This window comes from Magnolia sinica, chromosome 3 (assembly GCF_029962835.1).
Source record: "Magnolia sinica isolate HGM2019 chromosome 3, MsV1, whole genome shotgun sequence".
Lineage (NCBI taxonomy): Eukaryota > Viridiplantae > Streptophyta > Magnoliopsida > Magnoliales > Magnoliaceae > Magnolia > Magnolia sinica.
The window spans coordinates 42871214-42886085 of NC_080575.1; the positions used below are offsets into that span (position 1 = coordinate 42871214).

General features: G+C 40.0%; 1 protein-coding gene across 1 annotated transcript; it reads right to left on the bottom strand.

Annotated features, from left to right (window-relative positions):
- Positions 1-2293: 2293 nt before the first annotated feature.
- On the bottom strand, positions 2294-12784 carry LOC131239853 (probable methyltransferase PMT9). Its single transcript, XM_058237742.1, has 7 exons — positions 12422-12784; positions 11826-11990; positions 11544-11726; positions 10474-11068; positions 4023-4135; positions 3683-3903; positions 2294-2833 (listed from the first exon to the last, which is right to left on the bottom strand). The coding sequence occupies exons 1-7, from the start codon at positions 12728-12730 to the stop codon at positions 2515-2517; spliced, it is 1905 nt and encodes a 634-aa protein (XP_058093725.1). The 5' UTR covers positions 12731-12784; the 3' UTR covers positions 2294-2514.
- Between the last annotated feature and the right edge of the window lie 2088 nt (positions 12785-14872).

The following is a 14872-nucleotide window of genomic DNA, read 5'->3' on the forward strand; positions in this document are numbered from 1 at the left end:
TAACTTTGGTAGCGAGTCTCGCTACTCACGCCGTGCGCTGAATCCGCAAATGGAAGGAAGCGGATTGCGTGGTAACTCACTAAGCTAGGTACCGAGTAAACTATGTGGGGTCCATCATGATTTATGTATTTTATCTGCTCCGTCCATCAATTTTAGTAGATACATTTAGGGCTTGAGACCAAAGATGAAGCATATACAATGTTCAAATGGACCACACCATAGGAAACAGTTGAATTGAACATTTACCGTTCAAAATTTCTTGGGGGCTACAAAAGTTTTGGATCAAGCTTATATTTGTGTTTTCTCTTCATCCATGCCTGTATGATCTTATGAACAAGTTGGATGACGAATAAACATCACTGTGGGGCCTAGCAAGGTTTCAACGGTGGAAATCATTATCCCCACTATTTACTGTGGTATGATCCACTTGATATTTGGATATACTTCAAGTTTGGGCTCAACCCCTTAAATTAGATGGAAAAACGGATGGACGGCCTGGATAGACCACATACATACAAAGGTCGGCCCAACTGATTTTGCTCAGCACGGTAAGAGCAAGAGCGTCCTGTAATCGGTATGCAAACCGATTTCCAAACGAAACCGTTAGACGGTAAGACTTTTCCTGAAATGTAATTTTTTTTAATACATTAAAAAATCTGGTGATGTGGCACTTACAGTGACGTGGACCAATAATAATATTAATATTGGATTCAGCTGCTCGCTGTTTCCACGAAACAGAGGATCCGCACTCGACAAGATTAGACATCGACAGGTAGTTTTGACCTACCATACGTTGACCACTAAAACGGAAGTGCATGGGTTGCATCAGACCCTATATGCCTAATTTGTGCTACAGCGAACAAGCAACCACTAATCAGAGATTAGGGTGGTTCAACCAATCTGATTTTGGGATAGTGACTCATAAACATAGGATTCTATGATTTAGTGCGTTTAACGTGGAGATACTGCATGCCACGTATTTGGTTTCAGGAATCGCACGGGACATGTAGAGGCAGTCTTTCAGGTAGCGAAAAGGAATGTAACGGATTGGGCAGTGGGCCATAAGGTTGTAGACTGTTTCCCAGGAAGCTGGGCGGCCTATTAAGGGTTCTCGAATTGTTGTATGGTTCTTTTTTTCTATTTTGTCTGGCTTTGTCCTTCTTTCTTAATAAATATCTCTCATCATTTTAAAAAAATAAAATAAAAAATACTGGCGAGATTTTGAGAATATCACAAGGCAAGCATGATGGATTGAGTCTAAGGGCTAATTAAAGTTGGTGCACGATCAAGTAAAATCATACCAAGCATGATGGACCGCTAGGTTAGGAGACTTTAATGCGATCTTCAAATATAAACATACAATCAAGTACATCACGGTAATCGTATACTACTATTATTCATACTCCCATGTATTGAATCTACAAGATCCTTGTGGTGAATATTAATCCATCTCAACTTATCATTAGTTCAACATTACACAAGATAACTACAAAACAAATCCCAACTTTCCATACTCACTGGACTTGTTAGACTTTTAAAGTAATCAAGCACTATGGTGCCACAACTCTCCCATGGCCATCAAAGTCGCCTGTCCCTCTTCATTCTTATCCCATGAGCTCACAAGAGAAAATCCCTCTATAACCCCTTGAAACACACACACACACACACACACACAAATAAAATTAATAATATGAGAAAACATGGGCATGCGACTAATGGCCAGGTTCCATTTATTATTAAGGTTCACTAATGACTCAATTCCAATCAAAACTCAAGTCGAGTTGCGTTTTCAATCTTTTGAACTGTGTTCTTCACAATATGTGATGGTTTAATAGAAGAAAAACACTCAAAATCCCGATAACCTGTAAATGAGAGACTTTCCTTTTTGGTGACCCAAATCGAACCAATTATCTGGTTCATGGTGGATGGAACAAACCCCAAGACTCTCCTACGTCAAATGATCCTAACCAGCTGAATGGTCACTTGTTAAATGTGGACAATCCGGTTGTAATTTTCATTCGGACTGCTAGGACCATCCAACACAGCCCCACCAGACCAGCAGCTAATAGTATTGAAAGGTGGGTCCCTGTTCCTTTGTTTTTTCCTACAATTAGAGGCCATTTCTTTTTATCATGCATCACATAAAACCTGTTTTGTCCCAGCAGTTAGGACACCTGGGTTACATTGCCAATAGCATAAGACTGATCCCAGCTTACCCACACGATAATGATGGTCATGATGGTGATGACAACGATGATACAGGGTCAAGGGCAATAACAACTAAGAAAAGGACTAGAGAAAGAACAATTCATCTAATCTACACCCAAAACAAGCTGTAGAAACCTTAGAAAAAGGAATTACAAACTGTCTTGTGATTATGTATACATCAGCTCTCACATTGGATAGAAAACTAGGCATAAAGGGAGAAAAGCCTTACCTTTTAGGCCCTGCAGCTGGACCCCCGAAAAGAAAATTTTTTTTGTTACAGACCATTTCACTTCTAAAGAGAGCATGTTACAACGTTTTGGCTTCACCCTCTTCCCATAACCTCTTTCTTGCAATTAAAACTCTTTCTTCACCCAACGAAAGAGCATCCACCTTTGGTTCTACTTCAGACGACCAGCCATCCCAATGCAGTGCCATCATAAACTTCCGAATGTAGTTTATAACATAATATTTATCTCTTAAAATCACAAACCCATTGGGTCGAAGCATCCGATCCATCTCAACGAGCAGATCTTCGATGCTACACCCACGCTTCTCTATCTCAGAAAATACAGACCAAGCATGAAGTAAATCATAGGTGCGTGGATAGGTAGAAAATGATTCACACCTGTATTTTATGCAACAATAGGAACCTTAGTTAAAATACTGGAACAAGAACATCAGCAAGTAAAAAATAAAATAAAATGAGAGGACACTTGAATTCTGGGGGATGTGTATGTATACTATTACTATCATCGGGCCTTGAGTGAATCAAATATGACCCACATTTCATAACTGATACCATGGTAGACCTGTCCCCAAACTCTTCAGATGGAACAATCCTAATCCATCAGTGGGCTTCAAATTGGGGTTTAGAAAAAGTAGAGCAATGGTCCGCATTAAACTGAATAAAGGGCCTAAAGATTGGAAGAGTAGAACCTTCCTATCTGGGAAATTTTTTGACCATGGGCCATCCACTGTAGGTCCCATGATATTAATTGTCTAAAACACTGAACCAATCCACCCTCCCTCCCTCCCTCTCAGTTAATGTGCACTCAACCCAATACTACTAGCCATGGACCAGCCAATAAATCCACAAGGACCACTGCATGTGCTGTCGCCACCTGATCAAAAATCATTTTGCTGGTCAAAGGCCAGTTCTGTCATCATTGCCACGTTTCAGGGAATAAATTGGCCCACTCCTCATACTGTCAAAACTATTGAGTAGGCATTCTAAGGTCTTGGATTTTGAGTATAAAACATTACAAGCACCAGTCCAAACTGAAATTTCCCAGATCAGTGTAGTTTATACGTGACTGTTTTCTCCTCTGGATCTCAAACCAGTGACTTCCAGATAACTAACGATCATATATAATGAAAATAATCATTTATATTTTACACCAACAAAAGGGACAGATCATCAATAAGGAAGAGGCAACAAGCAACAAAATGATGTGATAAAGAGTCAAATGCATACCAGTCATGAACAGTTCCAATCAAGCCTCGATCATAAATGATCTTCAATTTGCTGGACTCATTGACAGGAACAACATTCATCACCCATACATCTTTATCTTTAAGGGAAGCTGCAAAACTGCCCAGGTTTGAATTCATATCCATGATGTTTCTGAAAGAATTCTTCTCTATTTTAGATTTCATCTGCTTCCAGTACTCAATGACTCTCCAATGCCAAATCTCCTGCATTTCATAAATCTCTCTAAGCAACTCATATTTGAAAGACTAAAAGTTCATAGAACCTAATGGATTCGAAAATCACACAGGATGTAGAAATACTTTTAAGGTTCCAGAAGCTTTACCGTGTCTTCGCGATATATCTCAACATTGATGCCAAGTTCCTCTAGACGAGGTGGGGGTGTGGTTAGCCTTTGTGGCCATGGAACCAATCCGCTGCCTTTTGTTCTATGCATCACTGAATTTCCAAACAAAAACACATGTTTAAGAATTGAAAAGGCAGTGTGCCATATCATCATCATCATCTAGGCCTTACCCCAACAGTTTGCCATATCTTGAGACCAAAACAATACTCATAAAATAAAACACAGGTAACATAACTTATATACAGTATTCAGGAAGCAATCAAGACTACAGACTACCATTAGACTTGTCGTCATGGTATTGAGTTGGTCTGAGTGCAAATGCCAGCTGTGAGAGAATAAGTAAAATGGTTAGTCCTGAATTTTTAACTATGTTTTGTTGGTGGTCTGTACTCGGCAATAGTAAGCATATCTTTTTTAATAAACAGTCAACAATTTTGAAGCTTTTTTCTTTATGTATCTCTTTGTTTCTCCTTTCAAATAAATTGTGTCATTCATTTTTATTTTATTTTTTAAAAAGCACAACAGCACAATGATGGGTCTGACAGTCACCACTTTCAGCAAATCAACAAAACACAACCGATTCTGGGAAACTAATACATTCATAGTTCCACTTCAGATTTTTTATTTTATTTTTTCCTTTTTCTTTTCTTCTAAAATGCAACTTTTAGATTATGAAGACCACATCAACGATAAAAACACGGATGAGATCCCAGGTAACTCTAATCATTAGAAAGATGTGAATGACTTTCAGATAAGCAATTTTGGTGTGATGTGCTGTTCACTTCTCCATGAATGCAGGAACCCTTGCTCAGCATTTGGGAACGAGTTTCAAAGACCTTGAAATTGGGAGCTTTTTCCTATTAAGGACACACTACTGTTTTAGCTTCTCGTTCAATTACAGAAGCCAAATTCATGTCACTGTGCCATCATGGCATCAACTAAACCCATAAAAACTGTATATGTGAGATGATGCATCCAGAATCACAAAGAGAATATAAAGTGAAGCATGCACAAATCTGAAAAATGAAACTGACTCCATGGAACAGTAATCAACCTCATAAACATCAAACAAGAGTGGTGGAATTCTTAAGCACAGCAAGAAACTTAAGAAAACTTCTGAACTTGATTGATTCCATATGAATAATATCCTGCCTTTAAGGAACAGTGTTCAATGAATCAATGGTATCAGTAGATACCATAGGTATTGCAGTGGGCAACACAAAATAGAGATGTATTATTGGCAATAATATTGTCGATACATGCTAATTTATCATGATATCAAAAATGCCACAGTATATCAGCCCTCCGTTAGTTGAATAAATACAGTGTATCTATTGATAGATACTAGTGATGTACTTGATCAATACACAACAACCATGCGATATTAGTGTGAAATTCAAAAAGAATAAAGAAAATTGGGGAAAAGAAGCATTTTACTTCTAATTGTTCTAGTGGAACTTGCATGTGGTTTGTTTTGATGACTACACTTGAGTTGTTTCGAGTCAAAACACGATTTTGGTGGAGAATCGTGATCCAAGGGCTGAAACGGGCAGAAAACCCCTCATTGCATCATTTTCATCCAACAACACAACTTTTGTCCAAAAGCGCATACTTTGGACCCCTATACTATTGAAGCTGGTTATGCATGGCTATTTTTTATAACGTTTTGAGTTCTAAGTGTAATCATGTGTCTTTTAACATCTCCTAAAGTTTCATTGAAAATTTCCATCATTTTCCAAATGTTTCCCTCAGACTAAAATACATTATACAATGCATGCAATACTTTCCCATGTTTATTGCAATGTTTTCGTCTCCCAAGGGTGAAATACATGGTCTAATACCAATACATAAAACATTGCATATGAAAGACACCCATAAAAATGGTAGCATACAATCCCAGATTAAGACCTTGTAAGATATGTGCGGTTTTACAGTTCAGACAAGTGGCATCCATGGTCCAACGATACAAACATTAACATGGGGGCCTCACCCACATGTGCCACTTTCATTCTGGCACGTCATTGTCAGAAATTTTGACATGGGTATGAGATCCATTGTGTTATTCTTGTCTGTAAAGGTCATCTACATAAACTTGGACCATTTCTCACATTTAAGTCTCCTTCGCATTCTCTTATTTGTCTCCCTGCACACCCCATGTGCCCACTTCTCATTCTTCTTTGATTTCTCACTCAATCTCTACAAGCCACTTCCACATGCTAATGCATTGATGGATTGTCATAGTAAGCAAAGGAAGGTTAAGGACTGCTCATAAGAGAGGGATAGGGCAAGGACTACGCAATAAGTGGAAAATGGATAGGGACCACATTAAGAAGCATAAGAGTAACATCTCACCTATAAAAGGAAAAGGACTGTTTGAGCACAAATGATACACTAAAAGGAGTTGGAACTGGAATAAACGGAAGAAAATTGAGAAAGTGAGAACAGGTTTTTTAATCGAACTCACTCTAATACCAATTAAATGAAAGGTGGATGAGAAAGAAGAAAAGAAGAGGAGAAGAACAGATTTTTGCACAACCACAAAATTCAAGTAAGTTGACTTTAGTGTTCTCCCTTTGCAAGAGAATTTTCTCCCCGAACTCAACACTTTTTTATCTGTAATATCCATCAAAGGTCTTCATATATATGGTCTTAGAGTTCTTGTATAGACTACATTACAAAAAATAGAGATCTATAGAGATCTTAAAAATCTGGACTTCACTAATTTAGATCCTCATATCACAATCAATTGAGTTTGACATCTAAATTTCAAACCAAATGGGTAAACAACTACTAAAAGATTTAAATCTTAAAAGATCTTCTCAAATATTCTCTGGCTGTATGCATAACAAAGTGTAGCCAACAGCCAACAAGCATGAAAGCAGCTAGGGTTGTTAACATCTTGTCATCTAGGCCTGATCACAAAATTGGTCATTCCTAAGCCTCAATCAGATAGTCAGTTGCCCTCAATGCATCAAATCTCCTGATATGGTGGGGGTGGGGGCATGCAAGGAGTCGGCCAATAGCCTGGCAGATTGCATGAGATGTAAATAGTGAATCTCCCTTTCCCATATATCTCCGCTTGGGGGAAACACCAAGGTGATCTCGCTTTCAGATCCTGTCATAGAAAGAATTGAAAATTAAAAAACAAAAAAAAAAATTTGCTTGCATGGAAAAGAAAATAACTCTTTTTGGGGGGAGAATCACAAAATCACTGCTATCTAATCTTCGGGTCTACTTCCTCTCGTTTGAAAGACAGCAGTGGTGACATTCAAGGTTGAGCAGATTTCAAAAGAATTTCTGATGGTAAGAGAATGATCCTGGGAAAAATTACATCCAATGAATTGGAAGGAGCAAAGACTGACGAGGGAAGGAGGTACAGGAGTAGCAAAAATTAAAGAGAAAAATTAGGCTCTTCTGAGCAAATGGTGGTGGACATTCAGGAGGATCCTGAGGTGTTATGGAGGGAGGTTACAAAGAAGATGCTGGCTGGTACCCTGGATACCCTCAGGCAGTGTGGACCAGATGTGTGGAAAGGGACTAGTAAAGTGGGAAGACAATCTGAGGGGCCGAATGAAGCTCTTGTTTGCACGGAAGTAGAAAAAGGTGTCCGTTTTATTACTAGGAAAGACAATAAGTCAGTTTTGGAGAGATCCCTAGGTTGATGACATTCCCCTGGTCAAGATGTTTTAACTTTTAAGCCCTTCTCTCCATATATGCATCTATGCAGAAAGGGTTAATATAATCCCCGTAGGAATTTGCCCTATGATGAATTGAGCCTCTTTGAAAGTTGTCTAAATTTGTTTTGCAAGGTTAATATTAATCCACTTCAACAAAATATTAAATTTTGGAAGAATTTGTGAAATGGTATTTTCTATGAAATCTATCTTTCAAATTCTCTCATCCAAGGATGGGATGCAGATGTCGAGTGTGAATGTGTGGAAACCCTTAGCCCGCCAAGAGCACTAGCAATTGCATGGGTTTTTATAGGGAACATCACGGTGGATAATAGGGAAAAGTTTCAGATGCCCTTCTTGCGTAGAAATAAAGGACAAAGCATGGATCACTTGTCCCTCCATTGTGATGTGGCTAGGGGACCACTTCTTCCATGTGTTTGATGTATTGGGTCATTAATGGTTCCCTCCCCAAGCTTTTTAGTGGGTTGAATGCGGACCTATTTTAGGAGGGAAGGAGTATTCTTTGGAAAATGTTACCCTGCAGTATTATGTGGGACTTGTGGTGGGTTATTGGGATAGAAATATAAGGATTTTCAAATGTAAAGAAGCATCAATTGAATTAAGCAAGCAAGGTAACTTCTCTTTATAGTGAGTCGAGCATTTTCAACACTAGGATTCAAGGGTTGTTCATATGAGGACATTGGCGCAAATAGAGAAGGTTGTTGCCATCAAGAATCAACCGTAATGAAGCAATTGTCTTCTTGTTGTGTTGGGGGATTTTTATGTTTGTTATATGAATCTTTGCTATTTTTGTGAAGGCCACTAGCCTCATGCTTGAGGAACCGACGAGGGTTATTTGTCATTGGCCAGCCATTGTTGTTATTTTTCCTTTGTTCTCTTTAGAAATTTCATCACCATTTAAGAAAATATATCTATCTTCTTGATGCAACCAAAAGGCACTATAAGTGATCCAATCAAAGACCTAAACAATCCAACCATCCATATTGTCTTGATTGATGATCTGATAAGATCAACAGTCAAATTAAATTCTTGGGCCCATGGAATCAATTAAATGGTGCTCAAATTCATAGGTTCTATTTATTTTAATTAATTCTTTAGGGTTACAGTGAGTCATGAGTTCAGCCAATTTCCCTTGGTATCTCATCACTTTTGTGGGCCACTTTTTGAGCATCAAACAAAATTAGAATGACACAAAATTGGCCCTTTTTGAAAGCATATTGAGTCATCTTTCAAACAAGACCAAGATCGTGCAATCCAACACTGTTTGAACAAGTTATGTCCAACTTACAAGCCTATATGGTTGTAACACGATTTAAGGGCATTTTGGTCATTTCCTATTACATTAGGTTTTTCTTTTATTTTTCAAGCCAATATAACGTCCATTTGGCTGTGTATTTTCTTTTCTTATGTTATGTTTATGGAACAAAAGAAAAGATAGAGAGTGGTTTTCTTTGAGGATTTGACATGAGTTGCTTCCCAATCAAGCACGTGTGTTGCTTCCCAATCTAGTGTGTGTTGCTAATCAGTGGAAGTGATAGAGGATGTGAGATCACTAGTTTTAGACTAGGGGACTATCAGGAATCATTCCCACGGTTTTTGTTTATTTATGGGTGATTATTTTCGAGCCAATGCAGCTCTGTATTGATGAAAATTGTGACTTAGATTGGCCTGTTGACTACTTGTTGCATCACTTCTCTTGACATTTATCAACTGAATCTGTTTTCTTGCTTGTGCAATGTTGTACTCATGACTATGCATGTCCAAAAATTCTGCTCAAGTCTGTGAGACATGCTTTTGTAGACCATTAGGCGTGTTCTAGTTCAATGGTTGAGGCATTCTTCTCATGCAACGTCCTTTTACTTTTTGCAGTTAAGGGCCTGTTTGGATTAATTTACATTACAGTAAATACCAGAAATTTCATCATTAATTTTACCTTAAGCGTGTTTGGCACAACTAGAGAAATGAAAATTCAAACCCGTGGAATTCCCCAGACACGATCAGCATAATCAAAGATTTTCCCACAGGAAATACATCTCATACAGGAACGACTTAGCCAGTACCCCGAAACCAGCGATGTGGGTGGGACCGTGATCATGAGGCCCACCTCAATGTATGCGTTGTATATCTACGCCGTCCATCTGTTAACGTAGGCCCCACATGCCTGATTACCTCTCCCTCCAAAACACCTGATTAGTCAAATAGGTAGAAAGTTCTGCAATTTACATATTTACCCAAACACAAATTAGTTAGTTGAAATACACTGACAATCATTGTCAGTGTAATGGGTGAGTCATGATTGCTTATTTGCAATATGTTACCGCAGTAAGTGGCAATCCAAACAGGCCCTGAGGTTATTGAACTAGGAGCAAATCACAACTATAATGCACTTCTCCACGTTTGGCCCCATTAAGGGAATAAAAAAATGTTAAAGGAAATCAATAAAGTAGAATATCTCTACAAGATTTCACAACTAGTTTGGCATGTGATTGTCATGCAAGCCCCTGTGTTTGGCATCATGCATATATCTCTCTTCGAAACAACAAATAAAAACAAAATCAATATAACAATGATACAATTAAAAGGTTTTCCATCACGTGTTAAGTAAAATCAATATTTTAACAGGCTAAATCTAAGCAGCACTCAAAAGAAAAAAGAAAAAACTGACACAAACATAATTTCTTTCATTGAGCTAGCAACCCATTTCATCCTGAGCTATTAACTGGTGAGGCACTTACTCTTTGAGTATGGTGTAATGCATGCTTTCATGGGTACACTCCAAGCCGCATCCGGGTCCTCGCCAGAACTGCACAAAGGAGGTTGAGTCCTAGGGTCTCTCTTCAAGTAACAGCTGTTACATGATGGCTTTGTCCATATGACAGTCTGATCTCTCTTTGAAGCAATCCTCCAGCACATCCTTCCAAGAAGATCACTCAAAGCACTCCAAATTCTTCGATTCTTGGGATCTTGTGCATATGCTTCAGGAGAAGAGTACACGAAATAACCCCCTGGCCTGAGTAACCTATCTAATTCTAACAAGAGAATCCCGTCTCTCTGAAGCCAGTCAATCCTACATCGAGAGCAGTGAACCAATTCAAATGAACGGCTTGGATAAGGAAGTCTCATTGTTCCTAACACACCAAGGGTCGATGGGATTCCTCTCTCCAGTGCAAATTGGATTTGGTTCTCATGAACATCGTTAGGCGCAAGTGACATTGCTATGATGTTGAGCGAAAGAAGGTGCGCCCCAAAACTGGCAACCCCACAACCAACATCGAGGACGTTCCGGATGTTTCCACCATTGTTGAGATTATCATTGGAAAACTTGAGCATCTGCTTGAACAATAGAATGGAATGGTTGCTATGACCGAAGATAACAAGAGAAAAAGGAAAGTGCTCCACTACAACATCAAATCAGATCCATTGGTGGAAACCATGGTTAAATTGTTCAAATTTAAGAGAAATTTTGACAAGGTAATAATTCGTAATTAGGGAGAAGTTCAGAAAAATGTAGCAAAGAATTTAATTATCAGGGAAACTTTTTAAATGAAAAGATGTTCGACTTTCAGTTCTCTCTTTTATTCCCCTTGAAAGAATCCAACAATTTATGAATTATTCATGAAAAAAAAAATGTTTATCTTTATGAAAAATTGCGAATGATTCAGAAAATCTAAAAAAGAAAAAACTGCTGACTTTGTAAATAATGTTGAACAATAGGGACCCACCTGTGTATTGAGTGGGTCCTATCGTTTCCAACAGACGATGCGGTGCACAAGAAGTGAGAATCCAAGATAGCATCATTAGTAACCTTTGCAAGTGCGGTGACGTATTTATTGGCCCCGGTATGAAAATGGGTTCCTCCACCAGGAAAATTTATCTTGTCCCCATTCACCACCATCCAGTTCTGATCTGATTTCTCAGAAGCAAGGTGTGTATGGGGTACATTTACCTTCCACACTTCATCCCTGCTCGCTGGCCACCTAATTGGAACCTGAAATTCTAGCATAACAACACTATCAGAATCGGGAAACACAGACATCCAAACTTCCAAAAAAAAAAAAAGAAGACAAAGCCAGAACAGAGCACAAACCTTATAGCCGATGGGTGGAGGAATGAGGCAATTGTAGCGATGTTCTTGAGGAGGGCAATGCCTTTCATAGTGCTCCATCAAACTCAAATTCAGCTTCAATTTTAGCTGATATATGATGTTCCTATCCAAACATGGAATCAACTCTGATAGTCTTGAATCACAAACCTAGAAAATAACACAGTTCTCTCTACATTATTAAAATCAAAAGAAAAAGGAGAGAGAGAGAGAGAGAGAGAGAGAGAGAGAGAGAGAGAGAGAGAGAGAAGGGAGAAAATGCGAAATTATACTATCTTCAGGAACTGATCCAATTAAATAAATTTTTCAAAAAAAAAAAAAAAGGCACCAATGGTCTGATGATGTGGACCATCATTCCAGTTGGGCCCACCATGGATGGACAATCATCAAGAATCAACACAAATAAACAGTGCAGGTCCACATTCAGCAGAAAAGAGACCAAACATTTGAGTAGCAAGTAGGATCATCAAACGATTGAGATTTTGGAGGGCATCCCTAATCCACAGTAGTTCACATCAGACCAACAGCCCGGATCGGCGAACCATGGTCACTGACCCACCCGTAGAGGAATGGGTACTCACTGGAATGGTCTTGGGAGGATCGGAAATGTGATGTAGCTGATCTTCAAATGAATCAAAGGCACTGCCATTGCGTTTTCCGTCCAAGTCGTCGTCATCGTCGTTGTCAGACAATGATGCTGAAGAAGAGAAGGTGAGAAAGGAAGGATCGTTAGCGTCGTCGGCATCCGATAAGCGTAGAGGAAGGGAGAAGGTGGTGCCGTAGTAGACGCAGATAAGTCCGAGGGAGACGACGAAGGCGATGAGGATGGAAGAGAAGACCTTCCTCCTCAGAAGTAGAGGTTCGCTCTTGTAGTGTCTCATTTCTTTCATCTGCTTGGAGAGAGAGAGAGAGAGAGAGAGAGAGAGAGGTTGGCGGTCTTTACTCATGAAGATTTGGGGGACAGTGAGTAGGCTAGTGATGGTGGTACGCGGCTTTGGTGGATCCCCGGATACACAGAGGTCGGTGGATCCTTTACTGTGTAGACAATCTTGATGTATTTTTGTATATCCACGCCGTCCATCCGTTTTGAGAGCTCATCTTAGTCCAGGGACTCAAAAATGAAATCGATATAAATATCAGGTGGACTACACCATAGGAAACCGTGGATATTGAACGCCTACCATTAAAAACCTCCAAAGGATCAACGTAATCTTTATTTTCCATCCAACTTGTTGATCTGGTTAAAAAGACTTGGATGAAGGGATAACACAGATATTAGGTTGATCCAAAATTAATTTATCTTACAAAAAGTTTTTAATGGTAAAATAACACTATTTTCTGTAGTGGAGCCTGTAGTGGAGTCCATCTAAGAGTTGGATCTGCTGTATTTTTCGGACCACCTTTTAAAATGATCTAAAATAATGAATGAACGGCATGGATATACTATACATTAATCAATGTGGGCCCAACAGTCAGAGATTCACCAACCTCAGTGGATCCTGGATGCACCGAAGCCGCGTCTGTGACGGTGGGGTTTTGAGTACAAACGTAACAAGCATGCAGAGGGGGGGCAGTCAATTGGTACCCTGAACGGGAGCAGATTAGAGGTTACCCGGATAATAGCTCAGTGGGTGTTACCTATGTTGTGGGGCCCACCTCGATGGATGGACTTTTTATATCTCTGTTGTCCATCTGTTTCTCAAATATGTTACGATAGGACGTGGATTGCTTCATACCCCTGCCTATCTCCAGCTAGGAACGTGTTGGAGCTTTGAGAGCGGCCACCGTGATGCATGGGTCTTATTCACAAATGTCATTCATTTTTTTCCTGTCATTTTATGACATAAGCTCAAAAGTGAGATAGATCCTGTACATATGTGGACTACACAATGAGGATTAAACTCTTAACGTTGAGAGCTCTTTGGGGCCACGGAAGTTTTGGACAGAACTGATATTTGTGTTTTCTCTTCATTCAGGTTTTTTTATAACTTTATGAATATGTTGGATGATGTGAGGCCCGTATCCTAGACCGTATTGTTCCGTAGGATTTCACGGTCCTCCCGGTAGAATTCCGACGACCCGCGATGCGTACGTAGCATTTGCGCGCAACATAAGTCATATCCCGTATTCTAGAATCGGCTCGACCTGAAACTTATACCTTTACGACCACGCCGTCGCCGTGGTTCCAACGCCGCGTCTCGCGCGTTGAGGCGATACCCAGGCTAGGAGATGTAAGCCCGCGTTCAGTTCGAGAAAACACCGCGCATTTGCTAAACTTAAGAGAACATGCCCCATCAATCCCATCAATCAAGTACATGTCTCATCCCCAAAAGTAACACCTAAAGTCAACTCACTCTCTCTCTCTCTCTCTCTCTACCCATACATGTCAAGTACACACCTATCACTCACCCATCACTCCCCATCACTCCATCACCTCTCACTCATCCCTCTCTCTCCTCACAACCTTTCTCTCTCTCTCATCTCTCTCTCTCTCATTCTCCCAAGCAACCCAACGTCTAAGCTTCATGGGAGAGAGGTTGTGTGGCCCGCCTTCTTACAACCCAATCCCACCATCTAAAGTCCATCTCAACCATTGAAATTCATTCATTGAAGCTCTAGGATGCTTTGGTGAAAGAAGGAAGAGGAGATCTAAGGTGGGTGCTTTCTTAGGATTAGATTCATATATTTTTGCTTGGATTTGATGATTTAAGGGCCCACTTGTGGTGGGACCCATCTTAATGTATGCATTCTATAGGGAGGGCCCATAGTGGTGAGGTCCCTCCCCTTCTCACGTCTCTCTCTCTCTATGTTGACGTGTGGCCCACTTGATCCACGCTGCACAGCCGTGAAGACTCACCCCAATGTATGTGTGCATCCAGCCGTCCATCTGCTGGACCAGCTTGGACAGTGTTGTAGGGCCACACCGTGATGTATTTATTTCATCCACACCGTCCAGGCCATCTAGACGGTGTTGGACCAGCTTGGACGGTGGGGATTCATCCCACACGTGGGGCCCCTTTTTTTAAAAATGA

What these genes read in the sequence shown, in the direction of transcription:
- LOC131239853 (XM_058237742.1), bottom strand. Translation starts at nt 12,730, where the DNA reads ATGAAAGAAATGAGACACTACAAGAGCGAACCTCTACTTCTGAGGAGG. An exon ending in CATTACACCATACTCAAAGA is followed by an intron (nt 4,136 to 10,473) that starts GTAAGTGCCTCA and finishes TTGGAAATTCAG; the next exon opens with TGATGCATAGAACAAAAGGC. An exon ending in AGATATATCGCGAAGACACG is followed by an intron (nt 3,904 to 4,022) that starts GTAAAGCTTCTG and finishes TATGAAATGCAG; the next exon opens with GAGATTTGGCATTGGAGAGT.